General features: G+C 42.9%; 1 protein-coding gene across 6 annotated transcripts in view; it reads right to left on the reverse strand.

The window, feature by feature from the left end:
- Positions 1-14,588, reverse strand: part of LOC122564829 (uncharacterized) — a 122,011-nt gene that overhangs the window by 76,847 nt on the left and 30,576 nt on the right. For all 6 annotated transcript variants that reach the window (XM_043720177.2, XM_043720158.2, XM_043720167.2 and 3 more), the window contains 2 exons: positions 10,745-10,829; positions 9,758-9,793 (listed from right to left, as the gene is read on the reverse strand). In XM_043720177.2, coding sequence (XP_043576112.2) covers positions 9,758-9,793; positions 10,745-10,829 — 121 coding nt within the window. The remainder of the gene's footprint in view (positions 1-9,757; positions 9,794-10,744; positions 10,830-14,588) is intronic.

Consider the following 14,588-nt stretch of genomic DNA (forward strand, 5'->3'; position numbering starts at 1 on the left):
AAAATCATGCTCTATTGTAGAACGGTGGGGTCTGGGGCCTGGCTTTGCTGCTCCTCTCCCTTGTAAATTGCTGTTTCTCTGTATACAGCTGTTAACGTTAATTATTTGTAAACTGCACTGTTATATAAAATAAAAAATTTAAACAGGAAAAAAAACAGGAGTGTCTCTAGAAATAAAGAGAACAGGAGTGTCAGACATTATGTTCACTCGGAGCTGGCTCTGAGGGAGTTAGATCAGCGTCAAGGACTCTCCACATATAAATAAAGGGTGACGGGATAATGGCCTCTGTGCAGTTATTTACCTATTATAAGCCTGGATGATCAATGGACTTAAAAAAGAATAATGACAAACAGGTGCTGCTTAGTTTGGAAATAACACTGCAAAGAAAATGTTAATCTATTTTTGTTCTCAGTGGATTTGTACCAAAAATAAGGAACCAAAACATTAATTTTCTACAGTCACACAAGCAAGCGATCTCTGGAAGACAAGTAGGATAACAAAACGGACAAAACCCCCTTTCCAGAAAATGGATTGGCTTAAGAAGTTGACTTTGATTGCTGACTAAACAACATCCGAGTAGATTTAAAAAGAAGTGGAGAGTGAAAGTTATCTGAAAGCCAATGATCATGAGGTAGGCAGCTCAAAACTGAAGTCTTTCCTCAGATAAGCTGCTTGCACAAGCTGAGCAGATGGATTTCTTACTGGATATGCAGAAGACAGGTCGAAAAGTGTGGTGCAGGAAAAGCACAGCCAGCCAGGCAGCGTCCGAGGAGCAGGAGGGTTCACATTTAGAGGATGAGCTCTTCCTGATGAAGAGTTCATGCGCAAAATATCGACTCTCCTGCTCCTTGGATGCTGCCTGACCAGCTGTTCCAGCACCACACTTTTCAACTCTGATCTCCAGCATCTGCAGTCCGCACCCTCTCCTACGCAGAGGAGGCTCATGTACCAACTTAGAGAGCGCGCGTGTGCGAGAGAGAGAGCAAGCGAGAGAGCGAGCGTACGCGAGAGAGCAATTCAACTCATGCTGTTCACATCACTCTGCATTGCAAACCAGCTGTCTAGACAACTGAGCTAACCAGCGAGCCATAGAGTACAAAGATAGAAGTAATTCAAAAATCTAAGTAACTTAATAACTGGAGGTTGGTAATTCATTTGGAGTGAAAACCATTCACATTGCCCAGTATAGTTCTTTCACCAGAAATGGCAAAACAGCTGAGTAGAGGTTGCAACTACAGCAAAGTCAATTGTGACTTGTAGTTTTTAAAAATGATAACTTTGGGTTGTGTAAACAAAGACCAATTGGCATTTTTTATGGTTATCAAATTAAAGTCATCTGCACAAGAGTGAAAAGTTAGAAAGTTTTATAATGCAGTGAATCGTTGTTCAGCTCACTTTGCATGCCTTTGAACGAGTTACAATTCATCCTGTTCTACCCTGCAGCTCTAAATTTTTTTTTGTTTTCAGCACATTTCCAATTGACTTTTGAAAGATACAACTGTATTTACTTCCACCAAGCTCTAATTTATCAGTATCAGATTGGCAAACACTGATCGTAAGGAAAAGTAAATTGCACTAGCCACCAAGTACAATGTTAATATTCGTGATATTTCAATATGCAACCCTTGGAGCAATTTTCAGCATGCAAGTTAGAAATAGTTAATTTTTGCATACTTTTTGAGCAAGTAGTGACCGAGGATATTTTTAGTGCGTTTGAAGTGGCTGATTCCAACAGCGCAATTGAAAACTATTCATGTAGTAAATCTTCTTTACACAGCATAAATCAGTCTAAAATTGATGCCAAGCCAGGGAATCCGAATGATTATGACCGGAGGCAGCCATTCCGTTCACCATGGATGTGTGCAGGTTCCCTGAAGAAACTCTGCTCATCACATTCCCCTGCATTTCCACCAGAATCCTGCAAATTCTCTCTCTTCGTGTGCTAATCCAATTCCTTTTAGAGAGCCTCAGTTGTACCTGTCTCCACTATTCTCCCAGATAAAACACTCCAGATCAGAATCATATATGGTTTAGAAAATATAGTTCCTTCATGGTGCAGTTGTTTCTGTTACCAATCACCTTAAATCAAATCCTTTGATTCATGACCCGCATCACAGGGAACAACTTCTCTCTATCCACTCTGTCGATATCCATGGAATAAGACAATGTGGTGATAAGCTTTATTCAAGATGTTGGACAGAGGCTGACCAATGAAATTTAGATTGGGAATTCCAGAATTTAGGCTCTAGCAGTTGAAGGCCATTGCTGAGGAGGTGAACAAAGTTAAAAATCACCCGCTGATGATGAGGTGGTGAAGGCAGTGGAACGCATAAAGGACCCAAAATTAAATGGTAGAGTCATAGAGATGTACAGCATGGAAACAGAACCTTCAGTCCAACTCATCTATGGCGAACAGATATCGCAACCTAATCTAGTCCCATTTGCCAGCACTTGGCCCAAATCCCTCTAAACCCTTCTAAAACATATATCCGTCCAGATGCCTTTTAAAATGCTGACATTGTACCAGCCTCCACCACTTCCTCTGGCAGCTCATTCCATACACGCACCACTCTCTGCTTGAAAAAGTTGCCTCTTAGGTCTCTTTTATATCATTCCCCTCTTACCCTAAACCTATGCCCTCTCGTTCTGGACTCCCCCACTCCAGGTAAAAGACTTTGTCGACTTATCCTATTCATGCCCCTCATGATTTTATAAACCTCTATAACATCACCCCTCAGCCTCCAACCTTCCAGGGAAAACAACCCCAGCCTATTCAGCCTCTCCCTACAGCTCAAACCCTCCAACCTTGGCAACATCCTTGTAAATCTTTTCTGAACCCTTTCAAGTTTCACAACATCATTCTGATAGGAAGGAGACCAGAATTGCATGCAAAATTCCAAACGTGGCCTAACCAACATCCTGTATAGCCGCAACATGACCTCTCAACGTCTACACTCAATGCTCTTTCCAATAAAGGAAAGCATACCAAACACCTTCTTCACTATTCTACCTATCTGCGACTCTACTTTCAAGGAGCTATGAACCTGCACTCCAAGGTCTCTTTGTTCAGCAACACTCCCTCAGACCATTCCATTAAGTGTATAAGTCCTGCTCAGATTTACTTTCTCAAAATGCAGCAGCTCACATTTATCTAAATTAAACTCAATTTGCCACTCCTCAGTCCATTGGCCCATCTGATCAAGGTCCCGTTGTAATCGGAGGCAAGCTTCTTCGCTGTCCAGTACACCTCCAATTTTGGTGTCAACTGCAAACTTACTAACTATACTTCTTATGTTTATGCCCAAATCATTTATATAAATGACAAAAAGTAGTGCACCCAGCATCCATCCTTGTGGCACTCCACTGGTCACAGGCCTCCAGTCTGAAAAACAACCCTCCACTACCATCCCGTCTGTTTCTGTGCTGTACATCTCTATGACTCTACTATCTAATTATGGGTTCTTTATGCATTCTACTGCCTTCACCTCCCCATTTTTAACTTTGTTCATCTCCTCAGCAATGGCCTTATATCTTCGAGCCAGTTTTGTATCCAAATGGCTAGTTCTCCCTATATTCCATGAGATAGATCATAGAACATAGAACAATACAGCGCAGAACAGGCCTTTCGGCCCTCAATGTTGTGCCAATCTGTGAACTAATCTAAGCCCAATCCCCTACGCTATCCCATCATCATCCATGTGCTTACCCAAGGATGGTTTCTAACTTCCTAATGTAGCTGAGTTAACTACGTTGGCAGGTAGGGCATTCTCTGAGTAAAGTACATGCCTCTGACATCCATCTTAAATCTATCACCCCTCAATATGTAGCTTTGCCCCCTTGTACAAGCTGTTGTCATCATCCAAGGAAAAAGACTTTCACCGTCTACCCTATCTAATCCTCTGACCATCTTGTATGTCTCTATCAAATCGCCTCTTAGCCTTTCCTTTCCAATGAAAACACACCCAAGTCTCTCAGCCTTTCCTAATGAGACCTTCCCTCTAGACCCGGCAACATCCTTGTAAGTCTCCTCTGCACCTTTTCCAATGCTTCCACATTTTCCCTGTAATGGGGCGACCAGAACTGTACACAATATTCCAAGTGTAGCCACACTAGCCTTTTTGTATAGTTGAAGCATGACATTATGGTTTGGAACTCAATCCCTCTACTAATAAGACTTAACACACCGGATGCCTTAACAGCACTATCAACCTGGGTGGCAACTTTCAGGGATCTATGTACATGGACTCCAAGATCCCTCTGCACATCCACACTGCCAGGAATCTTTCCATTGACCCAGCATTCTACTTTCCTGTTATTCCTCCCAAAGTGTATCACCTCACATTTATCTGCATTGAACTCCAATTGCCACCTCTCAGCCCAATTCTGCAGTTTATCTAAGACACCCTGCAACATTCTTACTCATTGTCCACTATTCCACCGACTTTAGTGTCATCTGCAAACTTATTAACCCGTCCACCTATGCCTGTATCCAAGTCAGTTATAAAAATGACAAACAACAGCAGTCCCAAAATAGATCCTTGTGGCACACCACTAGTAACTGGACTCCAGGCTGAATATTTTCCAACCACCACCACTCTCTGCCTTCTTACAGAAAGCCAGATTCTAATCCAAACTGCTAAATCACCCTCAATCCCATGCCTCTGCATTTTCTCCAACAGCCTACCATGTGGAGCCTTATCAAAGGCCTTACTGAAGTCCACGTACACCACGTCAACTATCCGACCCTTATCCACACGCTTGGTCACCTTCGCAAAAAAACTCAATGAGTTTTGAGAGACATGATCTGCCCATGTTGACTATCTGCAATCAAACTGTTGCTTGCTAGATGATTATAAATCGAACGTTGAATATATAACTTCAGTTACATCACACTAAACTTTTGCTATAAATTCTCTTACAATCTTATTCTCCACAACCACCTGAAGGTGCAACACTCCGAGAGCTAGTGTTTCCAAATAAACACCACTATAACCTGGTATTGTGTGATTTTTAACTTGAAAGTCCCAGTCGAACACTGGCATCTCCAAGTCATTATAAATCCTTTCCAAAACAGACGGAAGGCTCACTGGACTATGATTACTTGGGTCATCTCTACTGCCCGACGGTCGGAGGAGGAGCGTCTTATCTTCCGACTGGGAACCCTCCAACCGCAGGGGATGAACTTGGACTTCACCAGTTTCTTCATCCCCCCTCCCCCCACCTTGTCTCAGCCGGATCCCTCCAGCCCGGCACCGCCTTCCTGACCTGCAGTCTTCTTCTTGACCTCTCCGCCTCCATCCTACTCCGACCTATCACCCTCACCTTGACCTCTTTCCACCTATCACATTTCCAACTCCCCTCCTCCAAGTCCCTCCTCCCTACCTTTTATCTTCTCCTGCTGAACACTCTCTGCTCATTCCTGAAGAAGGGCCTGTGCCCGAAACGTCGAATCTCCTGTTCCCTGGATGCTGCCTGACCTGCTGTGCTGTTCCAGCAATAAAGTTTCAACTTTGATCTCCAGCATCTGCAGACCTCACTTTCTCCTCATCTCTACTGCCCTTCTTGAACAAGGGAACAAAATTTGAATCCTCCAGTCCTCTGGTACTAAACCTGTAGACAATGACAACTCAAAGATCAAAGCCAAAGGTTCCAACACCACCTCCCTAGCTTCCTGGCGAATCCTCATCCGGCCCAGGGGACTTGTCTACTTTCATTCCTTCTAGAATTGAAAAAACTTCTTCCTTAATAACCTCAATCCTTTCTCTTCTAATATCTCTGATCTCATTCTTCTCCTCTACAATATTCTCCTTTTCCTGAGTGAAAACGGATGAGAAATATTCGTTTAGCACCTCTCCGATCTACAGAGTCCACACACAACTTCCCACTTCTGTCTTTGGCCCTATTCCTACCCTAGTCATCCTTTTATTCCTCACATATCTATAGAAAGCTTTAGGGTTCTCCTTTATTCTACCTGCTAAAGACTGCTTATGTCCTCTCTTTCTTAACTTTCTCTTTAAATCCTTCCTAGCTAATCTGTAACTTTATATGGCCTCACCTGAACCATCTCGTCACATTGTCATATAAGCCTCCTTCTTCCACTTAACAAGAGATGCAATTTCGGTAGTAAAACCACAGTTCCTCCCTGCCTGACAAGGACATACCTATCAAGGACACGCAATATCTGTTCCTTAAACCAGCTCCACATTTCGATTGTCCCCGTCCTCAGCATTTTGCTACTCCATTCTGTGCATCCTAAGTCTTGCCTAATCGCATTATAATTGCCCTTCCCCCATCGATAACTCTTGCCCTATGGCATTTATTTATCCCTTTCCATCACTAAACTAAATGTAACTGAATTATGGTCATTTCCTCCAAACTGCTCACCTACCACTAAATCAAACACCTGGCCTTTAAATCATTACCAAGCACCAGATCCAGTGTGGCCTCACCTTTTGTCAGCCCTTCGACATACTGTGTCACGAAACCCTCCTGCACACATTGGACAAAACTTGAACCATCCAACGTACTAGAGTTATAGCATTTCCAGTCAATGTTGGGGAAGTTAAAGTCCCCCATAACGACTAATCTGTTCCTTTCACTCCTATCCAGAATCTTTTTGCCGATCCTCTTCCACAAGCCTGGAACTCTGTGAAGGCCTATAAAAAACTGCCAGCAGTGTGACCTCTCCTCTCCTGTTTCTAATCTCAGCCCATACTACCTCAGTAGATGAGTCTTCGTCAAAAGTTCTTTCAGTCAGTTATACTATCCTTGACTAAAAAGGCCACACCTCCCCTTCTTTTACCACCTTCCCTGTTAGAACACAGAACAGTACAGCACAGAACAGGCCCTTCAGCCCACGATGTTGTGCCAACCACTGATCCTCATGTATGCATCCTCAAATTTCTGTGACCATATGCATATCCAGTAGTCTCTTAAATGTCCCCAATGACCTTGCTTCCACAACTGCTGCTGGCAACGCATTCCATGCTCTCACAACTCTCTGTGTAAAGAACCCGCCTCTGACATCCCCTCTATACTTTCCTCCAACCAGCTTAAAACTATGAACCCTCGTGTTAGCCATTTCTGCCCTGGGAAATAGTCTCTGGCTATCGACTCTATCTATGCCTCTCATTATCTTGTATACCTCAATTAGGTCCCCTCTCCTCCTCCTTTTCTCCAATGAAAAAAGTCAGAGCTCAGTCAATCTCTCTTCATAAGATAAGCCGTCCAGTCCAGGCAGCATCCTGGTAAACTTCTTCTGAACCCTCTCCAAAGCATCCACATCTTTCCTATAATAGGGCGACCAGAACTGAACGCAGTATTCCAAGTGCGGTTTAACCAAAGTTTTATAGAGCTGCAACAAGATCTCACGACGCTTAAACTCAATCCCCCTGTTAATGAAAGCCAAAACACCATATGCTTTCTTAACAACCCTGTCCACTTGGGTGGCCATTTTAAGGGATTTATGTATCTGCACACCAAGATCCCTCTGTTCCTCCACACTGCCAAGAATCCTATCCTTAATCCTGTATTCAGCTTTCAAATTCGACCTTCCAAAATGCATCACCTCGCGTTTATCCAGGTTGAACTCCATCTGCCACTTCTCAGCCCATCTCTGCATCCTGTCAATGTCCCGCTGCAACCTACAACAGCCCTCTATACTGTCAATGACATCTCCAACCTTTGTGTCATCTGCAAACTTGCTGACCCATCCTTCAATCCTCTCATCCAAGTCATTAATAAAAATTACAAACAGTAGAGGCCCAAGGACAGAGCCCTGTGGAACACCACTCGCCACAGACTTCTAGGCAGAATATTTTCCTTCTACTACCACTCGCTGTCTTCTGTTGGCCAGCCAATTCTGCATCCAGACAGCTAAGTTCCCCTGTATCCCATTCCTCCTGACCTTCTGAATGAGCCTACCATGGGGAACCTTATCAAATGCCTTGCTGAAGTTCTTAATGAAAGATCTAAACATTGGAACCTACAACATCCATTCCTGATCCTGCTCTATCCATGTCTCCGAAATGGCCATAACATTAAAATCTCAGGTACCTATCCATGCAGCAAGCTCACCTACCTTATTTTGCATACTTCTGGCACACTTCAAACCAGCTTGCTGTCTGCTTGCGCATTCCTGTGACCGTGAAATTCTGTTCAGGCCCTCCCTACACTTATCCTCCTGTGCACTGGAACTACACCTCAGGTTCCCATCCCCCTGCTGAGCTAGTTCAAACCACATGAACAGAGCCAGCAAATTTCCCACCCAGGATATTAGTACCCCTTTTGTTCAAGTGAAGACTATCCTGTTTGTAGAGGTCCCACCTTCCCCTGAATGAGCCCCAATTATCCATGTACCTGAAACCCTCCATCCTGCACCATCCCTACAGCCACGTGTTCAGCTGGCATCTCTCCCTATTCCTTATCTCGCCATCACGTGGCACGGGTAACAAACCAGAGATTTAACCTTGCTAACCAGTCTCCCATGGGGAATCTTGTCAAATGCCTTAAATGAAGTCCATATAGATCACGTCTACTGCTCTGTCCTCATCTATCCTCTTTGTTACTTCTTCAAAATACTCAAGTAAGTTCGTGAGACATGATTTCCCATGCATAAAGCCATGTTGACTATCCTAAATCAGTCCTTGCCTTTCCAAATACATGTACATCCTGCCCCTCAGGATTCCCTCCAACAACTTGCCCACCACTGATGTCAGGCTTACCGGTCTATAATCCCTGGCTTGTCCTTACCACCTTTCTTAAATAATGGCACCTTAGCTAACCTCCAGTTTACCGACACTTCACCTGTGACTATCAATAATACAAATATCTCAGCAAGGGACCCAACAATCACTTCCCTAGCTTCCCACAGAGTTCTAGGGTACACCTGATCAGGTCCTGAGGATTTATCCACTTTTATGAGTTTCAAGACATTCAGCACTTCCTCCTCTGTAATTTGACATTTTTAAGATGTCACCATCAATTTCCCTACGTTCTATATCTTCCATGTCTTTCTCCACAGTAAAAACTAATGCCAAATACCCGTTTAGTATCTCCCCCATCTCCTGTGGCTCCACACAAAGGCTGCCTTGCTGATCTTTAACGGGCCCTATTCTCTCCCTGGTTACCCTTTTGTCCTTAATGTATTTGTAAAATCTCTTTGGATTTTCCTTAACCCTAATTGCCAAAGCTATCTCATGTCCCCTTTTTGCCCTCCTGATTTCCCTCTTAAGTATACTCCTACTGCCTTTCTACTCTAAGGATTCATTCAATCTCTCCTGTCTATACCTGACACATGCTTCCTTCTGAATTCACAGAAACAAGGGTGACCAAGGAAATGTAGATTTACAGAAGTCAGGGACATTCAAGAAATATTAAGGATATAGTTAAGAGGAGAAATGGAGTTGCATGGAGTGTTATGGACAGGAAACAAAAATTGAAATTTTCATCAGACCGTTAACATACAGGGGAATAAATAACTGGAAACCAAGTAGTGTAACCATTTGGAGATTTTACCACTTTGAAGAAAAGCTAATAAAAAGGGAATTGGATAAAGAAAATCCGAACGAAATTATCCAAGAGCTGTTTGAAACGTGAAGCCCCGGCCAAAATATTCATAACCTTTGATTATAATCTGCCAAAAATAAGTGATCTCTGCCGTCCAAATGATTGTTGAAGAACTAGTCAGAGAGTTTGGATCATCTTGTAATCCCGCCAAAATACCGACTATCCAAGATATATTAAATTGCATTCTTACCTCAGCGCAAGGTCTTTCAGATTCCTTCTACAAACTCTGAATAATAAAACAAAGTAATTTAGAAAAATAAACTTTTAGAAGAAAATTCACTGTTAAAGAGATACCAACTACTTTTTCTGAGACTTCATTCCTAGCACACATGTACCGAACACGATCAGGAGTTGAACCACTACATGCAGGAGCCAGTGTGGGTGCATTGTTTCAGAGATCCCAGCCATTAAAGTGGATTCTTCTGTCCAATGATTGTGTCCAAAGCAGAATTTTGCTGAGAGTTTGTATACAAGTAATTAAACAATATATTTGGACACGGTGGCTCAGTGGTTAGCACTCCTGCCTCACAGCACCAGCGTAGCTTTCCTCCCATAGTCCAAAGATGTGAAGGTTAGGTGAACTGGCCATGCTTTAAAAAAAATGCCCTGCAGCATGTGGGCTAGCCATGATAAATATTGGGTCTTGGGGATAAGGAGGGGTCTGGTCTGGGATGGATGCTCGTTGGAGAGTTATTGCAGATGTGATGGGCCAAATGGCCTCTTTCCACAATATAGGGATTCTCTGATTCTATAATAGAACATTTTTCCAGTTCCGTTTTGAATCAAGTCCATATACAGTCAAGTCAGGTTAAGTACAGACCCCACTGCTAAACTAGGTCATAACTGAACAGCAGTATCCAGTCTTCCACTTAAGTCGATAACCCCAAAGCCTTCCCAGAACACATATCAAGGCCAAGACTTGGTGCATATGAAACCTGACTGAGTGTGGAGCTGTTCCAGAAAACTTGCAGCAAGAGTTCACAGGAACTGCCACAGATTTTCAAGGCCTAGTCTATTCAACTACAATACATTGTATTTATTTAAGTACATTAATTCATCCAAACAAGCATCACATTTCAGACACATGAAAAATTCCACAGACTTCTAGTTTTGGGCCATAGCTTGATTAGGCATTCGCAATCAGCCTTTGTATTTAACGTGCACAAAAAATACCTACCTGTTAATATAATCTGCATAAGTATCAATAGCTTTGCCTCTAAAAAGTTGCATTAATGACAGCCTTAATAATTGTGCCTCTTCTCCTAAAGACCAGGAAGAAAAAGAACACTTGATAAAAAACACCCACTAAAAATTGTTCAAGAAAGTTATACATTGATTTTACTGATTAAAGTCTACTAACGAGCAAGCCACATTTTAGAGTGTTTCACAGCGAATGAATGTGGAATACATTACCAGACAGGTTGAAGGAAACAAAGAGGATGAGAAGAAGAGTCATATGGATTACTATTCTTTGAATTACAGTGGGATGAATGTCAACCAAAATGATTAGGTCAAACAGTGTAATATTAAATAGAATTTCAATAAGTTCAAATAATTATTTTTGAAGTGCAGTTACTGTTATATAGACCACACAGCAGCCAATTTACACATAGCAAGGCTCCATAAACAGCATGTGACAACTTAACCTCATTTCATTAGAATTGAGATTCACTTTTGCTCAGAGCACCAGGATGAATTGTCTGCACTTCTACAATTGTTGCCAAAGGGACTCATGGTTTCAACAAGTTCTGAGCTTCAAGTGACACACTTTAATAAAGCAGCATTTTGCCTCCATCTAGCACTATGTGACGAAGAGTATGGAAAAGGTGTTCCTGGTGCACTGACCAATTTATAATCTCATTCAAAATCACAAAAGGAGATTACATGGTTATTATCACATTGTTAAGACAGTCATAAACGGTGGATTACAATGCTGATCAGTGATACTGACAACCAAAGCAGAAGCAGAAGACTCAGAGGCAGAGAACTCCTGCCAACCAAGTCAAACTAACAGTTTACAACAATTATATTTTAAATATACTCACAGATCAGCAAGTATCTTTACAGACACTCACTCTTGAATACAGCCAGTCCTTACTTAAAGCTGTGTTTGCGTTCCTGAAAATCACAGCTTTAAGTGAAATGGCTTTAAGCAAAGCATAGTTTCCAATAGAAATCAACGTTAAAGCCAGAGTTAGGTTTCTTACCCAGACTTATTAAAAAGTGTAAAGCTGACTACTATATCATACGTGTGCGGCACTGTGCATTCAGTTGAAAAAGTTTTCAAAATAAAGTCATTAAATGTTTCTGAAATTCCATACTAATTGAAAGGAAAACATTGCCATTCATGTGGTGGGTTTTAAAATTGGCTTTTTAGTAAGTCAGTGGGCAGTCTTTCATCTAAGGCCACATATTGTATCTGAAAGATTGGTTGAATTTATTACACCATAAACTGCATATCCTAACCCAAAAAATACTATATGAATAAATAACATTCAAGCTTCAATTCAAAAATAAAAGTAAAAAGAGCAAATTGTGAAGTAAGATGTACTTTTTAGATGGGTTGGTTGTGTGCTGCATTAGTTTGAGCTTTTTATCTACTCTGGTTCATACCTGGTCACTAAAAAGCCAGGAAAGGGAAATTAGAGGCTCTAGGTTTTCCCAGTGACAGTTTTTGCCCCGTTATCCCCAGTACATGATATGCCAAGCCCCAGGGCCAAAGAATAAAAGGCAGAGAATACCCACAGCGTCCGCCATTCACCGGCCTTTTCAACTCCAATTACTGTTCAAGTTCTGCCCTTCCCAGTTAAGTTAAAAAAAACCTCAAGTACATCCATCGATCAAAACCTTAATATTTCTAGTCCTTCTGTCACTCACTAAGCAGAACACTTAAACCAGTCATAATCTTGTGCGTTCCTTGGAGACTTCCTGCAACTTTTCTTCCAAAGAGAACAATCTCAGTTTCCCAACCTAACTTTGTAAATGAATTTCCTCACCCCTGGAACTATTCTGGGAAGCCATATCCACACTTTCCTGGGGTGTGGAAGAGACAGAATGAGGAAAAAAGACTGCATGCGTGCACAGGGGTGGAGGGTTCTTGTCTGTTGGTGGGGAGGAGAGACATCCTAAATCAAATTTCAGTCCTTGCCTGTATACATGAAACTAGTGCAGCTGACCAAGAGTAATGCCTCCCGGCAAGTCTCCTTTTACATTAAGGTTGATGCAGAATCATTCTAACACACAGAAATCTCAGTCACTCCTGATGAAGGGAATTTGCCCGAAACGTCGATTCTTCTGCTCCCCGGATGCTGCCTGACCTGCTGTGCTTTTCCAGCACCACACTCTGGACTCTAATCTCCAGCATCTGCAGTCCTCCTAGAAATCCAAGATATGAACCTTGGATTCTCGACAATGATTCTCGGTAACAGGAAGTTACACTGGTTCATTCAAGCTGGACCACTGCATTAGGACTGCAGAAATTTCATGGACAGCCATGATTTTGCATTGTCTGTTTAATAACTGTACAGAGCTGCTTGGCCACCATATCAAGAAAACAAGTCAAGAGTAGCTTTGTCATTTCTACCATATACAACCGATACAGTAAAAACAAGACAATGTTCCTCCAGGACCAAGATGCTACATGGACAGCACAAATTACATGGCACGGTGACTCAGTGGTTAGCACTGCTGCCTCAGTGTCAGGGACCCAGGTTCGATCCAAGCCTTGGGCGACTGTCTGTCTGGAGTTTGCGCATTCTCCCCATGTTTGCCCTAGTTTCCTTTGGATGCTCCAGTTTCCTCCCACAGTCCAAAGATGTTCAGGTCAGGTGAATTGGCCATTCTAAATTGCCCACAGTGTTTGGTGCATTAGTCAGAGGGAAATGGATCTGGGTGGGTTACTCTTCGGAGGGTCGGTGTGCACTTGTTGGGCTGGAGGGCCTGCTTGCACATTGTAGGGAATCTATTCTAATCATACACAGGGTGACAAAGTGCAAAACACACATGAGAGCACAGTAATTCCTGGCACATCTAGACAACAGGTACAGTGGTGTACAAATTACAGTGCAATAAAAGAACGATAATTAATAAAACATTGTATGACTTTGAATCGCTGCTAAACCAAAGTTTCAGATGGAATAGAGTCTGATCATACAGTGTTAAGCACCCTGATAGCCCGTGGGAAGAAACTCTTGCACCGAACACTCTGGTATCTTCTGCCAAGTGGTAGGAGGGAAGAGAGTTTGTGAGGGAAGTGTATGGTCTTCCACAATGCTGTTAGCCTTTCAGATGCAGTGTGTGGTGTAGGGACTTATGATCAGAGACCATGCAATTCCCAAGTGAGACAATTGTGCAGCAGCTCATGGAACTCTCAGTGAACCCTCTGTAGAATGTGGCAAGAATGGGGGTGGGGGGTGGGAGGTGGGCTTTCCTCAACCTATTCAGCATGTAGAGATACTGCTGTGCTTGCTTGGCTGTGGAGCTGGTGTTGAGGGATCAGGTGAAATTCTCCACTGGGGGATGGCAAGAAATTTAGTGCTCTTCATGATCTCCATGGGGGAGCCGACATTTAGCGGAGTGTGGTCGCTCCATGCCCTCCCAAAGTCAACAACCACCTCTTCTGTTCTGTCCACGTTCAGAGACAGGTTGTTGGCTCTGCATCAGTCCATTAGCCACTGCATTTCCTCTCTATTTGCTGATTCATTGTTCCCGCTAATGAGACCCACTACAGTCATATCATCAGCGAATGTAATATGATTCGAGCTGTGCATTGCAGGGTGAACAGCAATGGACTGAACACAGCCCTGGGGGCTCCCGTGCTCAATGCGATGGTGTTGGAGACGCTGTTCCCAAACTGGACGAACTGAGGTCTCCCAGTCAGCAAATCCAGGATCCAGTTACAAAGGGAGGTATCTAGGCCCAGCAGACTCAGCTTTCCAATCAGGTGCTGAGGAATGATATCCTCAAAATCCTCAAGGAGGAAATTCAAATAAGCAAAAACCTCCTGCCCAAAATTAGGCTGT

Source organism: Chiloscyllium plagiosum, unplaced genomic scaffold, assembly GCF_037043375.1.
Source record: "Chiloscyllium plagiosum isolate Xiang-an unplaced genomic scaffold, Cpla_swu_hap1 HiC_scaffold_2, whole genome shotgun sequence".
NCBI classification, from domain to species: Eukaryota; Metazoa; Chordata; class Chondrichthyes; order Orectolobiformes; family Hemiscylliidae; genus Chiloscyllium; species Chiloscyllium plagiosum.